Source organism: Haliotis rufescens, unplaced genomic scaffold (genome assembly GCF_023055435.1).
Source record: "Haliotis rufescens isolate VD_foot unplaced genomic scaffold, xgHalRufe1.0.p SCAF_24, whole genome shotgun sequence".
Lineage (NCBI taxonomy): Eukaryota > Metazoa > Mollusca > Gastropoda > Lepetellida > Haliotidae > Haliotis > Haliotis rufescens.
Genome location: NW_025963935.1, coordinates 7,386,329 through 7,399,934, shown reverse-complemented (window position 1 = coordinate 7,399,934; position 13,606 = coordinate 7,386,329). Strand labels below are relative to the sequence as shown.

The 13,606-nt window shown below is 39.5% G+C and overlaps 1 protein-coding gene across 20 annotated transcripts in view; it reads right to left on the bottom strand.

The window, feature by feature from the left end:
* Positions 1–489: 489 nt before the first annotated feature.
* The window catches only part of LOC124117292, a 121,137-nt gene continuing 108,020 nt past the window's right edge, over positions 490–13,606 (bottom strand). For 11 of the 20 annotated variants that reach the window (XM_048402118.1, XM_048402121.1, XM_048402136.1 and 8 more), the window contains 2 exons: positions 10,991–11,140; positions 490–6,497 (listed from right to left, as the gene is read on the bottom strand). In XM_048402118.1, the coding sequence (XP_048258075.1) occupies positions 6,250–6,497; positions 10,991–11,140 (398 nt within the window). In that variant the 3' untranslated portion in view covers positions 490–6,249. Of the gene's footprint in view, positions 6,498–10,990; positions 11,141–11,819; positions 11,890–13,606 lie in introns of all 20 variants that reach the window. The other 9 variants (XM_048402133.1, XM_048402134.1, XM_048402129.1 and 6 more) reach the window with 3 other exon arrangements.

Genomic DNA, 13,606 nt, shown 5'->3' with positions numbered 1-13,606 from the left:
TGACGCGGCCGGGGATCGAACCCCGGACCTTCCGCTCTACCACAAGACCACGGAGGCGGTCTGTGTCACATGAACAAGTTACCTAGACGTGTGAAGATCCAGGGTAGAATAGGTCTTCAGCAACTCATGCTTGCCCTAAAAAACAACTATGAGTGTTGTAAGAGGTGACTAACGGGATCGGTTGGTCAGACTTGCTGACTTGGTTGATGCATGTCATCGTATTCCAAGTGCGTGGATCAATGCTCATGATGTCAATCACTGGACTGTCTGGTCCAGCCTCGATTATTTACAGACCGCCTTCATATAGCTGGAATATTGCTGAGTGCGGTGTTAAACAACAAACAAACAAACCTCCAGTCTGTCTTCTTTTAATGACCTGTGCAATGTGACAAGCAGGTTCTTTTGTATAAGGATGAGAAATCTGCAGATATCGTGGTCCTGCAGTCCTCTTCACTTCAGTCGAAAAGGCAACAAACACCAAGAACCAGATTGTTTTTCGACAGTTTTATTCTAATGTGCACTGTTGTCAGACTGATGTAACACTGCCTACAGATCTCCAAAACATCGCGGAATTCTCACACACATTGGAATTCCCCGTCAGACCTTAACAGAATCCACACACGATCACTTCAGAATTCCGATGTGATCATAGAGAACCTGTTGAGATTCCAACACTTCCACAATGTGCCCACAAACATCTCCAGAATATTGCCTTGCCTCCACAATCTCCCCTAGATCTCCACAATCTCCCCTAGATCTCCACCTAGATCTCTACAATCCTAGATCTTTGCAATCTCCCCCAAGATCTCTACAATCTTAGATCTTTGCAGTCTCCCCCTAGATCTCCCTTAGACCTCTACAAGCTCCCCTTAGATCTCCACAACTCCCCATGAGATCTTCATTAAGGTGGATATCTTGATTATCCAGACTACAGCACCTGGTGCATCTAGTTGTCTCTAACTTTCGGTACCGGCCAGCTAGTGCCACTGCTGGCTCTGCCCAGCAACCACTGTCTACCCGCGGCAACCACTGGCACGATCAGAAAAACATGAAAAGCCAGACGATGAGGATTTTGCTATTTTTTTGTAACAGGGAGAAATATTTCTTTCGAAAATGTGAAGTGTCTTTGACAAAGGAGTGACACTTCGACGAAAGAAGTTTTGATCTATGAAGGTTAAACACAATCGGCAGCTGCTGTTTGATTGGTGTAGAAAATATTCAGTGTTGCCAAGGAAACGATGACGTCCTCTTGCATAGATTAATTTTCATCAAATGTTCAGCATTTAACAAACACAGAGGAGCAAGTTCAGCTTTGCGATCACAGATTGATTACCATGGATCTAGTGGTAGGTTAGTTCTTTAGTGAGTGAGTGAGTACGGTTTTACGCCGCTTTTAGAATTATTCCAGAACGTCTTTGGCGTGACGAGCAAATGCTTTAACCACTAGGCCCGTTAGTTCTTAAACATAAACACGTTACATCCCTTTTATTGAAAGAAATGTAACCAAACGTGGCAATATTATTCATCAACATTTTCATAGACGGTCACCTAAAAATCCAAATATGATAGAGGGAGATTTTCAGATTTCAAAATTTGAAATTTCAAATAGTTTCAATCAAAACTGAAATTGCACCTTTGAACATATTCTTCAACATAACAGCATTTATGACATATTTTCACATAACACTCCCAGCAAACAGTGTTAGAGGCAGCAGGGTCAAGCAGAAATGGACTGCTCAGTGCACACAAGACGTCCACGTCCCTTTAGTAATACAAAAAAAGTCACAAAGTCATTTAACAATATTGTACCAAATAGCTATCTACAATAATTAATATCACACTGCCACTAGTACAGCCGTACAAACTTGACATTAAGCATTCCATCTAGACACTACACTTGTATAAATATAAATATCACACCGTCATGTTAAAAGTCTATATTGCACTTGTATTTTGGCTTTGTAATACTGGGGGTCCATTCAAATTGACAATTTTGCTGTCTGTCCCAAAATATGTATATTTTGCAAGAAAAATTTTCAAAATAAAATTAAATAATTTATGTATTTTTTGACAGATTTTGGAGTTTTGAATTGATTTCAATAACCAGTAGTATATGGACAAGACAGCCAGATGATAATGAGGACGATGTTTTCCCGAGCCTTTCGCTACAGTTCACTTCCAGTTGTCTCCCTTGATGGAATGAAAGCATCAACTTATTGTGTAAATATTGTCATTTTCTAAATTGCTTACTTATGATTTTTTATCATTTTTCTTCAAAACTTTACATAGTGATACATTTAACTCTTAACTTTCCAAAACAACAAAAGATAACGTTTATCACATGACCTTGAAATGGGGTACATGTGACCTCGTAATGGGGTACACGTGACCTCAAAATGGGGTACATTGCGAACTTGTAATGGGGTACGCGTGACCTCGTAATTGGGTACACGTGACCTCAAAATGGGGTACATGTGACCTCGTTAGGGGTACGTGTGACCTCATAATGGATTACATGTGACCTCGTAATGGGGTACACGTGACCTCAAAATGGGGTACATGTGACCTCGTAATGGGGTAAACGTGACCTCGTAATGGATTACATGTGACCTCGTAATGGGGTACGTGGGACCTCGTAATGGATTACATGTGACCCCATAATGTGGTACATACGACCTCGTAATGGGGTACATACGACCTCATAATGGGGTCTTCTCTTTCATTTGAGAAGCAGGTACTAGTTTGCCCTTCCCTGTCTCATGTACGTACGTCTCACAGTTCCCCTGTGTATTCCTCACTGATCACCAGCTACTCCCATCTCACACAACATTCAAAAGTAAAGTAAAATTCATAAAAAAGAGCTAACAAGCACTTTTCTCACATTCCTATTTCCTTCAAAACTGAATACGATGTCTTAAAAACATCATACAAAATGATCGCCATGGAAACAGCAAGGTAACCATGGAAACAGAATGACGATGTCCCAGCTGCTGAAGCTCTGTATTCTCAGACAACCCCAACCAGTTTCTTTTCAGCCTCATCAGTCTCTACAGTTTATCTCCGGGAAATCAGATGGTGAGAAAACATGCTTGGTTTTAGTGCTATTCTATATTTTAAAAAAAGAATAAAAAAACAACACAGAGAAGTGCACAATTCCAAAAAGCGTAAAAATCAAAATTGAGCATTTGAACACAATGGTCAAATCGTGGGTAGATCCCTAACATCAATGGAGGATCGTCAGACAGCCATTCATCTCACACTCGTACAGCTTCCTCAGTCTTATATCTTCAAATCAGTACCACACATAATCAAATGCCAAGATATTGATACAGAAAAAAGGAAAATTGAACGATTCAAACTTTTGTAAACAAATTGCACGCAGAAGTCTTTGGTTGGCATTAAGAAGTTGGTAGAATACCAAGACATGAAACATCTTCAAATTTGATCTTCTAGCATGTCAAACATTTTCAATTTTCAACAAGAATTGAACTCTGTTCTCTTGTTCCAGACTGTCACGAGAAAGACGACGACACGCTATGAATGGTGACTTTTGGGATCGAATGTAGGAAGGAAGAGGCTAACAGGGGGCCAACACATGTCCAACTTCGGCCACAAAATCACCCAGTTCATAGTACCTCGCACAATCGTCAAATTTTCAATTTCCTTTTTCTTGTGAGGTTTAAGATGCTGATTGTGACGGACTAGAATTTCTTCAATACTGGCATCATGCGTAACGGTTTACTAAGAAGGAGTCTAAAGCCTACCATATACCTTCCAGGGTCATGTACAGCGCTCAAGGGTTCCACACAGCCTCAAACACAGGCTGACTACAGCCAGCCTTCTATCACATCACACCAGGTGGCGCTTACCCCTGCCTAAATAACACAGCTCTTGCAGAAAATAACAGTGTTACTACTGACAATGACATCGCTCTTGCAGGAAATAACATTATGACTGACAATAACTTGCCTCTTGCAGGAAATAACAATGTTATTACTGACAATAACATGCCTCTTGCAGGAAATAACAATGTTATTACTGACAATAACATGCCTCTTGCAGGAAATAACAATGTTATTACTGACAATAACTTGCCTCTTGCAGGAAATAACAATGTTATTACTGACAATAACATGCCTCTTGCAGGAAATAACATTATGACTGACAATAACATGCCTCTTGCAGGAAATAACATTATTACTGACAATACCATAGCTCTTGCAGGAAATAACATTATTACTGACAATGACATGCCTCTTGCAGGAAATAACAATGTTATTACTGACAATACCATAGCTCTTGCAGGAAATAACATTATTACTGACAATGACATGCCTCTTGCAGGAAATAACAATGTTATTACTGACAATACCATAGCTCTTGCAGGAAATAACAATGTTATTACTGACAGTAACATGGTTGCTACTGTCCCTGACATTGTTATTATGTTGCAAGATGAGTCATTGTGACCGTCGCATGAAGCATTCAACTAAATAACAGTGTTCTTGCAAATGATATCATTTTGCCATAAAGTACATTAACTGACACCATAGTTCTGAAGAAGGATAACATAGATCCTGTACTACACAGCACTGTAGTGAGACTGTCAGCACAATGAGATGATGACACAGCTACAGCTACAGCTACAGCTACACTATGGCAACATGGACAACACTACAGAGAGTGCGACATGAGGGACGAAGACGAAGACTTTCAACTCAAAGCTGTAAGAATCAATACCCCAAAACTTGAATATTGTGAGTGAGTGAGTGAGTGAGTTCTAACAGAACATGCCAGGACTCCTGGTCCAAGCTCCCCTGCCATGGTGTTCTATGACCAGTATGTTTCAAAACTGGGGGCAAATGTAGAAAAGTGTAAAAGCCTAAAAACAGTGTCTAGTTCCCTTAGTAATTAGAATTACCAATCGTATCACTTGTGCTCCGAAATGTCAATGACTAGTTGTCAGGAAACCTACTCCGATCTACTGACACACGTCTGAAACTATTTGTTAGGACACCTACTCCGATCTAGTGACACACGTCTGTAACTAGTTGTCAGGAAACCTACTCCGATCCAGTGACACACGTCTGTAACTAGTTGTCAGGAAACCTACTCCGATCTAGTGACACACGTCTGTAACTAGTTGTCAGGCAACCTACTCCGATCCAGTGACACACGTCTGTAACTAGTTATCAGGCAACCTACTCCGATCTACTGACACACATTTATAACTAGTTATCAGGAAACCTACTCCCATCTAGTGACACACGTCTGTAACTAGTTGTCAGGAAACCTACTCAGTTCTACTAACACATGCCTGTAACTAGTTGTCAGGAAATCTGCTCAGTTCTACTAACACAAGTCTGTAACTAGTTATCAGGAAATCTACTCAGTTCTACTAACACACGTCTGTAACTAGTTATCAGGAAACCTACTCAGTTCTACTAACACACGCCTGTAACTTGTCAAGACACTCCTGATCCACATCTGTGAGAGAATGTAGCATCGACCCAATTGAACTAGTTGCGTAGCACTTTACTGAGAGGTCTCCATTTTCTTGATTTGGGTAAAATAGACATGACCGAAAGGCATCCATAACTGTCTCTGATCACAATATTCAGGTTTGACGGCGACACAAAGCTTGACATGTCTGTCCATGTTTCATGTTTCAGCTCAGCTAGGAAGGAAGAAGCAAGTGTTTCAGAGGTAAGACTTCCTACCCAGGGTTTTTACGCAAATACGGCTGCAACTGATTGTGAGAGCAGTAAAACTGGAATCATAAAGCTATATGAAATGCACATACTACACAAGACAGTCTGTACATATTATTTCCACACATCTACAAGAGTCTTTCTGGCAAATGACCAATCAGAAACAGCATTAAGTGGCACATGACCTATCAGAAACACTATTACGTGACATGATATTAATTTCCATAAACACATGACCAGATAGTATGCATCTGACCTTAAAGGTCGTTTGAGCATTTTGATAGAATGAGGTCATTGGGAATATCACAAGGCCATTCAAGGTCGAAAAAGACAAGCAAGGATCACCTTGAAAATATTACTTTTGACATTATAACAAAAGGTCAATGAAATATGACCTTGAACCTCTAAGGTCAAGGCTGTTGAAAACTTGTAACAGCATCCTTGAAAGGTCATGCAGCCAATTTGTGCTTAGCATTAATTCAGGTTTTTTTGTACAAAATATATTAATATTAAAATTAGATTTGGAGGGGGTGTGGCTTCAGGAAGTAGAGGCGGCCCTTTGATGCGCTGAATGTCTGTTTAACGAACTATCCCTGGAAGGATTTTGAGAGCCTGCTCGGCGATCAGATGACCTTGAAAAAGAGCTATCACGTGATGACTCTCCACGAGACTTTGACCTTTTTCTGCTGCGCCGGAAAAGTTTCTTTAAGCTACCTCCTAGTGAGCGGGACTTCTTCAAGTTGGGTGATTTTGCGGGGTCCTGGGACCGCACGAGTTCCATATCATCTGTAAACACAGTAGCATCAGTGTCAGTATTCTCCACGATTTCTGTAACTTCGATAACATTATAGTAAAACAATAATCACGCTTTCTGAAACAGAATACTCTATCATACACAAAACATACTCTACCACACACAAAACATACTCTACCACACACAAAACCATCATCGCTATATAGAAAACCTTAACCCCTGATAATATTTACATGATATCTGAAACAGAAAACTTTACTTTACTTTAACAGTGAAACAGCTGGATGTACAGATGTATTTAAGTCCAAGTAAAGTGTCACTTCCTATTGCTTTTTGGCTTACCTGAGTACAGGTTAATGGTAACCATGACAACGTAGAAACAAACACAGCATGCTGGCAACATCCAAAGGGGAATTTAGCAGAATCAGAAAAAAAGGAGTCAAACTTTATTTGCAACTTTGTGTTCAACAAATATGTGCCATTCAAACCTCATACATAGGATTTTGTAGATGTGTAACGATTTGACCCTTAATGAGAACAACATACAGTCTTACAAATATCTTTTATGTTAAAATCAAGCTATTGGAAGCTAACCATGTGATCAGGTATCTAGAGTGCGAGGTGTTTCATGGAACAGCATCTTAGCCGTGTATGCCGAGTCAGCACTATTTCACTCCCTGAACACCAATGGTTGATGACAAGACACAATGTGTGTGCTGCAATCTGATTGGCTGAAATGTTAAATGGGACAGGATACCAGAAAATACCTGGTCTTTATCCTGTATGAATATTTTTCTTGATACATTTTTTCTCAATCCCAAATATGACGAAAAAAAGAATACCATTTTATGTTGCAAAATAGATAGCACATTTTTGGTCAAAACATTTCAGAACAATTTTGATTTACTTGTTTGTTTCTCCTTGGGCTGCGAGTCAAGCAGTTTCAATTAGCACAGAAGCATGTGATGTCATTCATTATATGTAACACAATATTTGTATTTTGTGCTTGTTTTGTTTGTTGTTAAAGGCCGCACTCAGCAATATTCCAGCTGTATGACAGCGGTCTGTAAAAAATCGAGTCTGGTCCAGACAATCCAGTGATTGACATCATGAGCATCGATCCACACAATTGGGATACGATGACATGCATCAACAAAGTCAGTGAGCCTCAGCACCCGATCCCGTCAGTCGCCTCTTACGGCAAGCATTGGTTGCTGAAGACCAATTCTAACCGGGGTCTTCTCGGGTAGACACAATATTTAACAGTGATTCCTAATAGTCAATGTCACCAGGAGTGAGTGAGTGAGTGAGTGAGTGAGTGAATGAGTCGGTAAGCTTTTATGCCGCTTTTAGCAATATTCCAGCAATATCACAGGTAATTTGTGACACAGCATACACTGACAGGAAATATATATGACACAATATACACTGACAGGTAATTTGTGACACTATATACACTGATTGGTAATTTCTGACACAATATACACTGACAGGTAATTTGTGACACAATATACACTGACAGGTAATTTGTGACACAATATACACTGATTGGTAATTTGTGACACAATATACACTGATTGGTAATTTGTGACACAGTATACACTGACAGGTAATATGTGACACAATATACACTGACAGGTAATTTGTGACACAATATACACTGACATGTAATCTGTGACACAATATACACTGATTGGTAATTTATGACACAGTATACACTGACAGGTAATTTGTGACACTATATACACTGACAGGTAGTTTGTGACACTATATACACTGACAGGTAATTTGTGACACAATATACAATGACAGGTAATTTGTGACACAATATACACTGATTGGTAATTTGTGACACAGTATACACTGACAGGTAATATGTGACACAATATACACTGACAGGTAATTTGTGACACAATATACACTGATTGGTAATTTGTGACACAATATACACTGACATGTAATCTGTGACACAATATACACTGATTGGTAATTTATGACACAGTATACACTGACAGGTAATTTGTGACACTATATACACTGACAGGTAATTTGTGACACAATATACAATGACAGGTAATTTGTGACACAATATACACTGATTGGTAATTTGTGACACAGTATACACTGACAGGTAATATGTGACACAATAAACACTGACAGGTAATTTGTGACACAATATACACTGATTGGTAATTTGTGACACAGTATACACTAGTACTGACAGGTAATTTGTGACACTATATACACTAACAGGTAATATGTGACTCCTATTAAGGTTTTTCTTGTGGCAATAATTTGGAACACCAAAGATCAATTTTTTTCTGAAATCTGCTTCAAGCAAATCAGTTTGTTTAATTATGAAATAATTCTTTTACTAGCTATTAAGAAAACCTGAAATCAAAACTCACACAACAAATCTGCAAATAAAAGTTGCAATAAAAACGAATTAATAAACATAACAGATGAAAATGAAAAACGTCATAGTGTGGAAGATGGAAACAACATGAGGAGGAATGATGCAGATGAGAGAAAGAAGAATAGAGACTGGAGGAGGAGGAACAGGAACAATACATCGGGATGGAAAGAAGAGTGCATAATGATTACATGATCTGCTGCATGTCCTGCCTGAGGTATTCATACAAAGGGCGTGTCCTATCTGAGGTTTTCCTATAAGGGGCGTGTCCTACCTGAGGTATTCCTACAAGGGGCGTGTCCTATCTGAGGTATTCCTATAAGGGGCATGTCCTATCTGAGGTATTCCAACAAGGGACGTGTCCTACCTACGGTATTCCTATACCATTTTCACAGAATGTTTATTGCGGATGTCACGGTATAGATGTCAAGATATGACACATAGGACAACTGACTTGTTCCCATCAACATGACACTGAGTCAAGTCAACTATTCTGTATGAGAAAATATAAAGAAACAAAGTTTATGTAGTTTTATGACAGGCAGTAAGGAAAAGCCGGTATTGCATCCTAAGGACGACCAAAAAGCTTGTGAGGAATTAAAAATAGTTTGTACTTGCTTATTGATATAGACAATCGATATGGGGTTAAAGGTGAATTGATGTCAATTTAATATATATCGGTTATCGTATCGTGCAAGTTTGTAGACGATGTACCGTGAATCGCGACATCACTAATGTGCATAGGGATTGATGTTTAAATTTTCTGGACAAAAGATCTTCAGACGTGTATTTGTGTGGGTGAGACTTCATGAATGAAAGCTTTGGCAGACTAATAATGGACAAATGTATGACTGCATCAACAGAAACGCCATGCGTACATGGCCACTTCAACAACAACAGTCATCATCAACGAACAACGATGAACAACGATATACAACCACTCAAAGATCTAGAGCCGCGGAATTTCTACAAATGCGCAAACTTTGCTGCTTAAAACAAATGGGAAATACTGCTGCTAAAAACAAGCTAACTACGGTCTGCGTCAAGGGGAGATAACTACTGCAGAAAAGAAGGAAACCAACCAATGATTATATGTTTGCTAATGGTTTACACTCCATGGCTGATTCCACCACAGGGGAACACACAGCGGCCGAACGTAGTCAAGCTCATCAGCACTCCGGAAGTAGTACGTATCAAAATTGTATATATTACGATTAATAATTGTGTATTCGTATACTCCATGTTGACTTCATAAACACTGGATAATATTTACCATGTAATACACCTGTAGATACTGAAATAGCTTGGAATGAATAACTGATATAAGACATAAAAAAAATAAAAAATAAAAATTAATATTTATAAGATAAAACACAGCAGATATTGCGAAGTAAATAATTTATTGTGAGATGTTTGGAAATGAAAAAAAAGAATACAATTTATAAATAATACCGATAAAAGTATAAAAATAAAAAAATCATCTACAGTAGATGACACGGAAGTTTGTCTTGTTAGAAAAACAAATTCGTTGGCAACCTACTTCTCAAATTTCTAGAAACTGACAGTATTAATTTTGATGCGATAAATGCAATGAGTTTCCCGTTACTGAGCGACTAGAGTCGTGCGTCCCTTGTAGTGGTCAGCCATCAATGAAAGATGATGAGTGGTCAGTGCCGGGAGAGAAAGCCACAGCAACATTCGGACAACGCACGGACGGACACCGGACGCCGGACGCCGGCAGCACCACACCCGGTTCCCCCTCACATTACACTACGTCACTGCCAACTTCATAGCGAGCCTGCCTCCATACACAACTTGTTGAATATAGATATTTCTTTAAAAATTTGAAAATGATTGTTTCCATGGGAACAACCTGAAATCATCCAGAAATATTTTCCAACATTTTAATTCAGATGAGAGAATATTTACATTCGGTTGTGCATCATTTCTATAAAAGTCAACCATCACGATAACTGGGATGCTTCCGCCATAACCCTGCTTCTTTACATTTAATTCAACAGATATCAATGGCAACTTGTATGTAACCATGACGATGCCTGTGATGGAGTGTGATGGGGTAGGGATGACCGGGTGTGGAGCTGAGATAGGAACCTTTAGATTGAGGGCCGTAAGTTTGCTCTGGGGGGCGGAGATAGTTTGCGCCTTCTTTCAAACTGGTCGCAGCTCGATCAGCACTTTGCGATCGCTTCTTGCGACCAAAACGCTTCCTTATCGCTTCCCCAAACGAACTTTTCTTCTTTTCTGCAAGAGGTGGATTGTGGAATGAGAGGGAAGTAAGCTGCTGCCTTCAACAATGTTTTAGAATGTTATTTTGGTTGCTTGATGACGGACGGTGTGCTGGTTTTCTGAATGTAAACTGGGATGTGTCTACAGAGGCTTAAGGTGAGCTCATCCGTAGATTAGGGGCAGTGGCTTATGGTGAGCTCATCCGTACATTAAGATACAGGCCAGCGAAATGTGATTTTTATCTGCAAGTATATACAAGGACTGCTAACATATTCCAATTTTTTATTTTTTTAAAAATTCATTGAAAAATGTTTGAGATTGTCCACTCTGCAGTCGAAAGTGAGTGCATGGGTGAGTATGGTTTAACACCACAAAACACTACTTCAATCATGTCAGCTTCAGGAAAGCCAGAAGTGAAGACCCAATACTAGGATCCTGTCAAATGTAAGGGAGACAACTCTGACACCAAATTGCTTTGACTTACTTGACTGGGCTACCAGTGTCAGGTCTAATGTAAATCTTTAAGAGGAGCTTAAGAGGAGAGTTTTGATTGGTTCAACAAGTCACCAATCTTACTGGTTAATTCACGGACACTTGGCTGGGATTGGTTAGTTCAGAAAACAAGCAGCACCTCCCGAGCATCAGCAGTAACAACTACAACGTGTACAACTACTACGCGACAGAAGAGACTCACAGCTGCCTGAACGTGTGGCAGAGCGTAGTGGCGGGGAGCATAGTGCTCGACACCTGCAGAACAGACGCCACTGTGGACCAAGAACATGGCCGTTAATCTCCACCAACAACACGGCCGTTAATCTCCATCAACAACACGGCCATAATCTCAACCTTAAGACTGGTTGGCAAATCTTTACATACAAAGTCTTGTTTTCAAAATACAGAAAAGCGCAAATTTGAAAAAAATATTAATTGCCTGAAACAAGGTTCCTGGACATTGGTGTGTAGGTGGTCATTGATTAATAAAGGCAGAATGATAGGGACATTATTGTATAGACAGAAACATCAGCCGGGCGATGGCAAGGAATATATTGGCATATTTCATATGTGAAACTTCTTACATGTAGAGTTACAGCAAATAGAATGAGCTTCAGGTAAAGATGTTACATCATTCACACACAGATGTATTTAAAAAACAAATCTAAAGAAATTCAGCTTTGCATAAAACTTGATATGCTATAAATTCATCTTCGCATAAAACTAGATATGCTATAAATTCATCTTTGCATAAAACTAGATATGCTATAAATTCATCTTTGCATAAAACTAGATATGCTATAAATTCATCTTTGCATAAAACTGGATATGCTATAAATTCATCTTTGCATAAATTTATGTAATAAAAATCAGTAATTTCAAACATATATAACATAACAAATATGGCTTCAACAGAAATTGAAATATCAATAAAACAATGGTAATACTTCTATACTATTCCTGGAAATAAAGGCATTACTGTCATACAAGGGACGTCTTTTCCACTGACTGCAACTGAAATGTTTGTTAGGTCAATGTCCATTTTCACAAAACCTATGGTTTGATTATTTCTGAGATGCCTCAATCTGAGCTGGAGGTGATTATATGCTGTAGACTGGAACATGTGCAAGACCACCTCAATCTCTAGTCAGCATGTATAAAGGGGCACTACACACAGACTGGAGCACCTCAACCTCGAGTCAGTATGTATAAAGTGGTACTACACACAGACTGGAGCACCTCCACCTCGAGTCAGTATGTATAAAGTGGTACTACACAGACTGGAGCACCTCCACCTCGAGTCAGTATGTATAAAGTGGTACTACACACAGACTGGAGCGCCTCCACCTCGAGTCAGCATGTATAAAGTGGCACAACACACTGACTGGAGCACCTCCACCTCGAGTCAGCATGTATAAAGTGGAACTACACACAGACTGAAGCACCTCAACCTCAAGTCAGCATGTGTAAAGGGGCACTACACACAGAGACTGGAGCACCTCCACCTTGAGTCAGCGTGTATAAAGTGGCACTACACACAGACTGGAGCACCTCCACCTCGAGTCAGCATGTATAAAGAGGCGTTGGAGCTGGGTTTTGGACAATTTACTTCATTTCAAGGACATCACGCTTCACACACTCAATGAACTTCCGACAGTCAATGAATTTCCCACAATCAATGAACTTCACACAGTTGATGGACTTTACACAGTCAATGAACTTCACACAATCAATGGACTTCACACAGTTGATGGACTTCACACAGTCAATGAACTTCACACAATCAATGGACTTCACACAGTTGATGGACTTCACACAGTTGATGGACTTCACACAATCAATGAACTTCACACAATCAATGGACTTCACACAGTTGATGGACTTCACACAATTGTGGACAATCCAGCATCACACATTCTGTGAAATAAATATGTTTAAAACAACTGTGGACCTGGGTGGATGGGATAATGGATAGAGGATAATACAGAT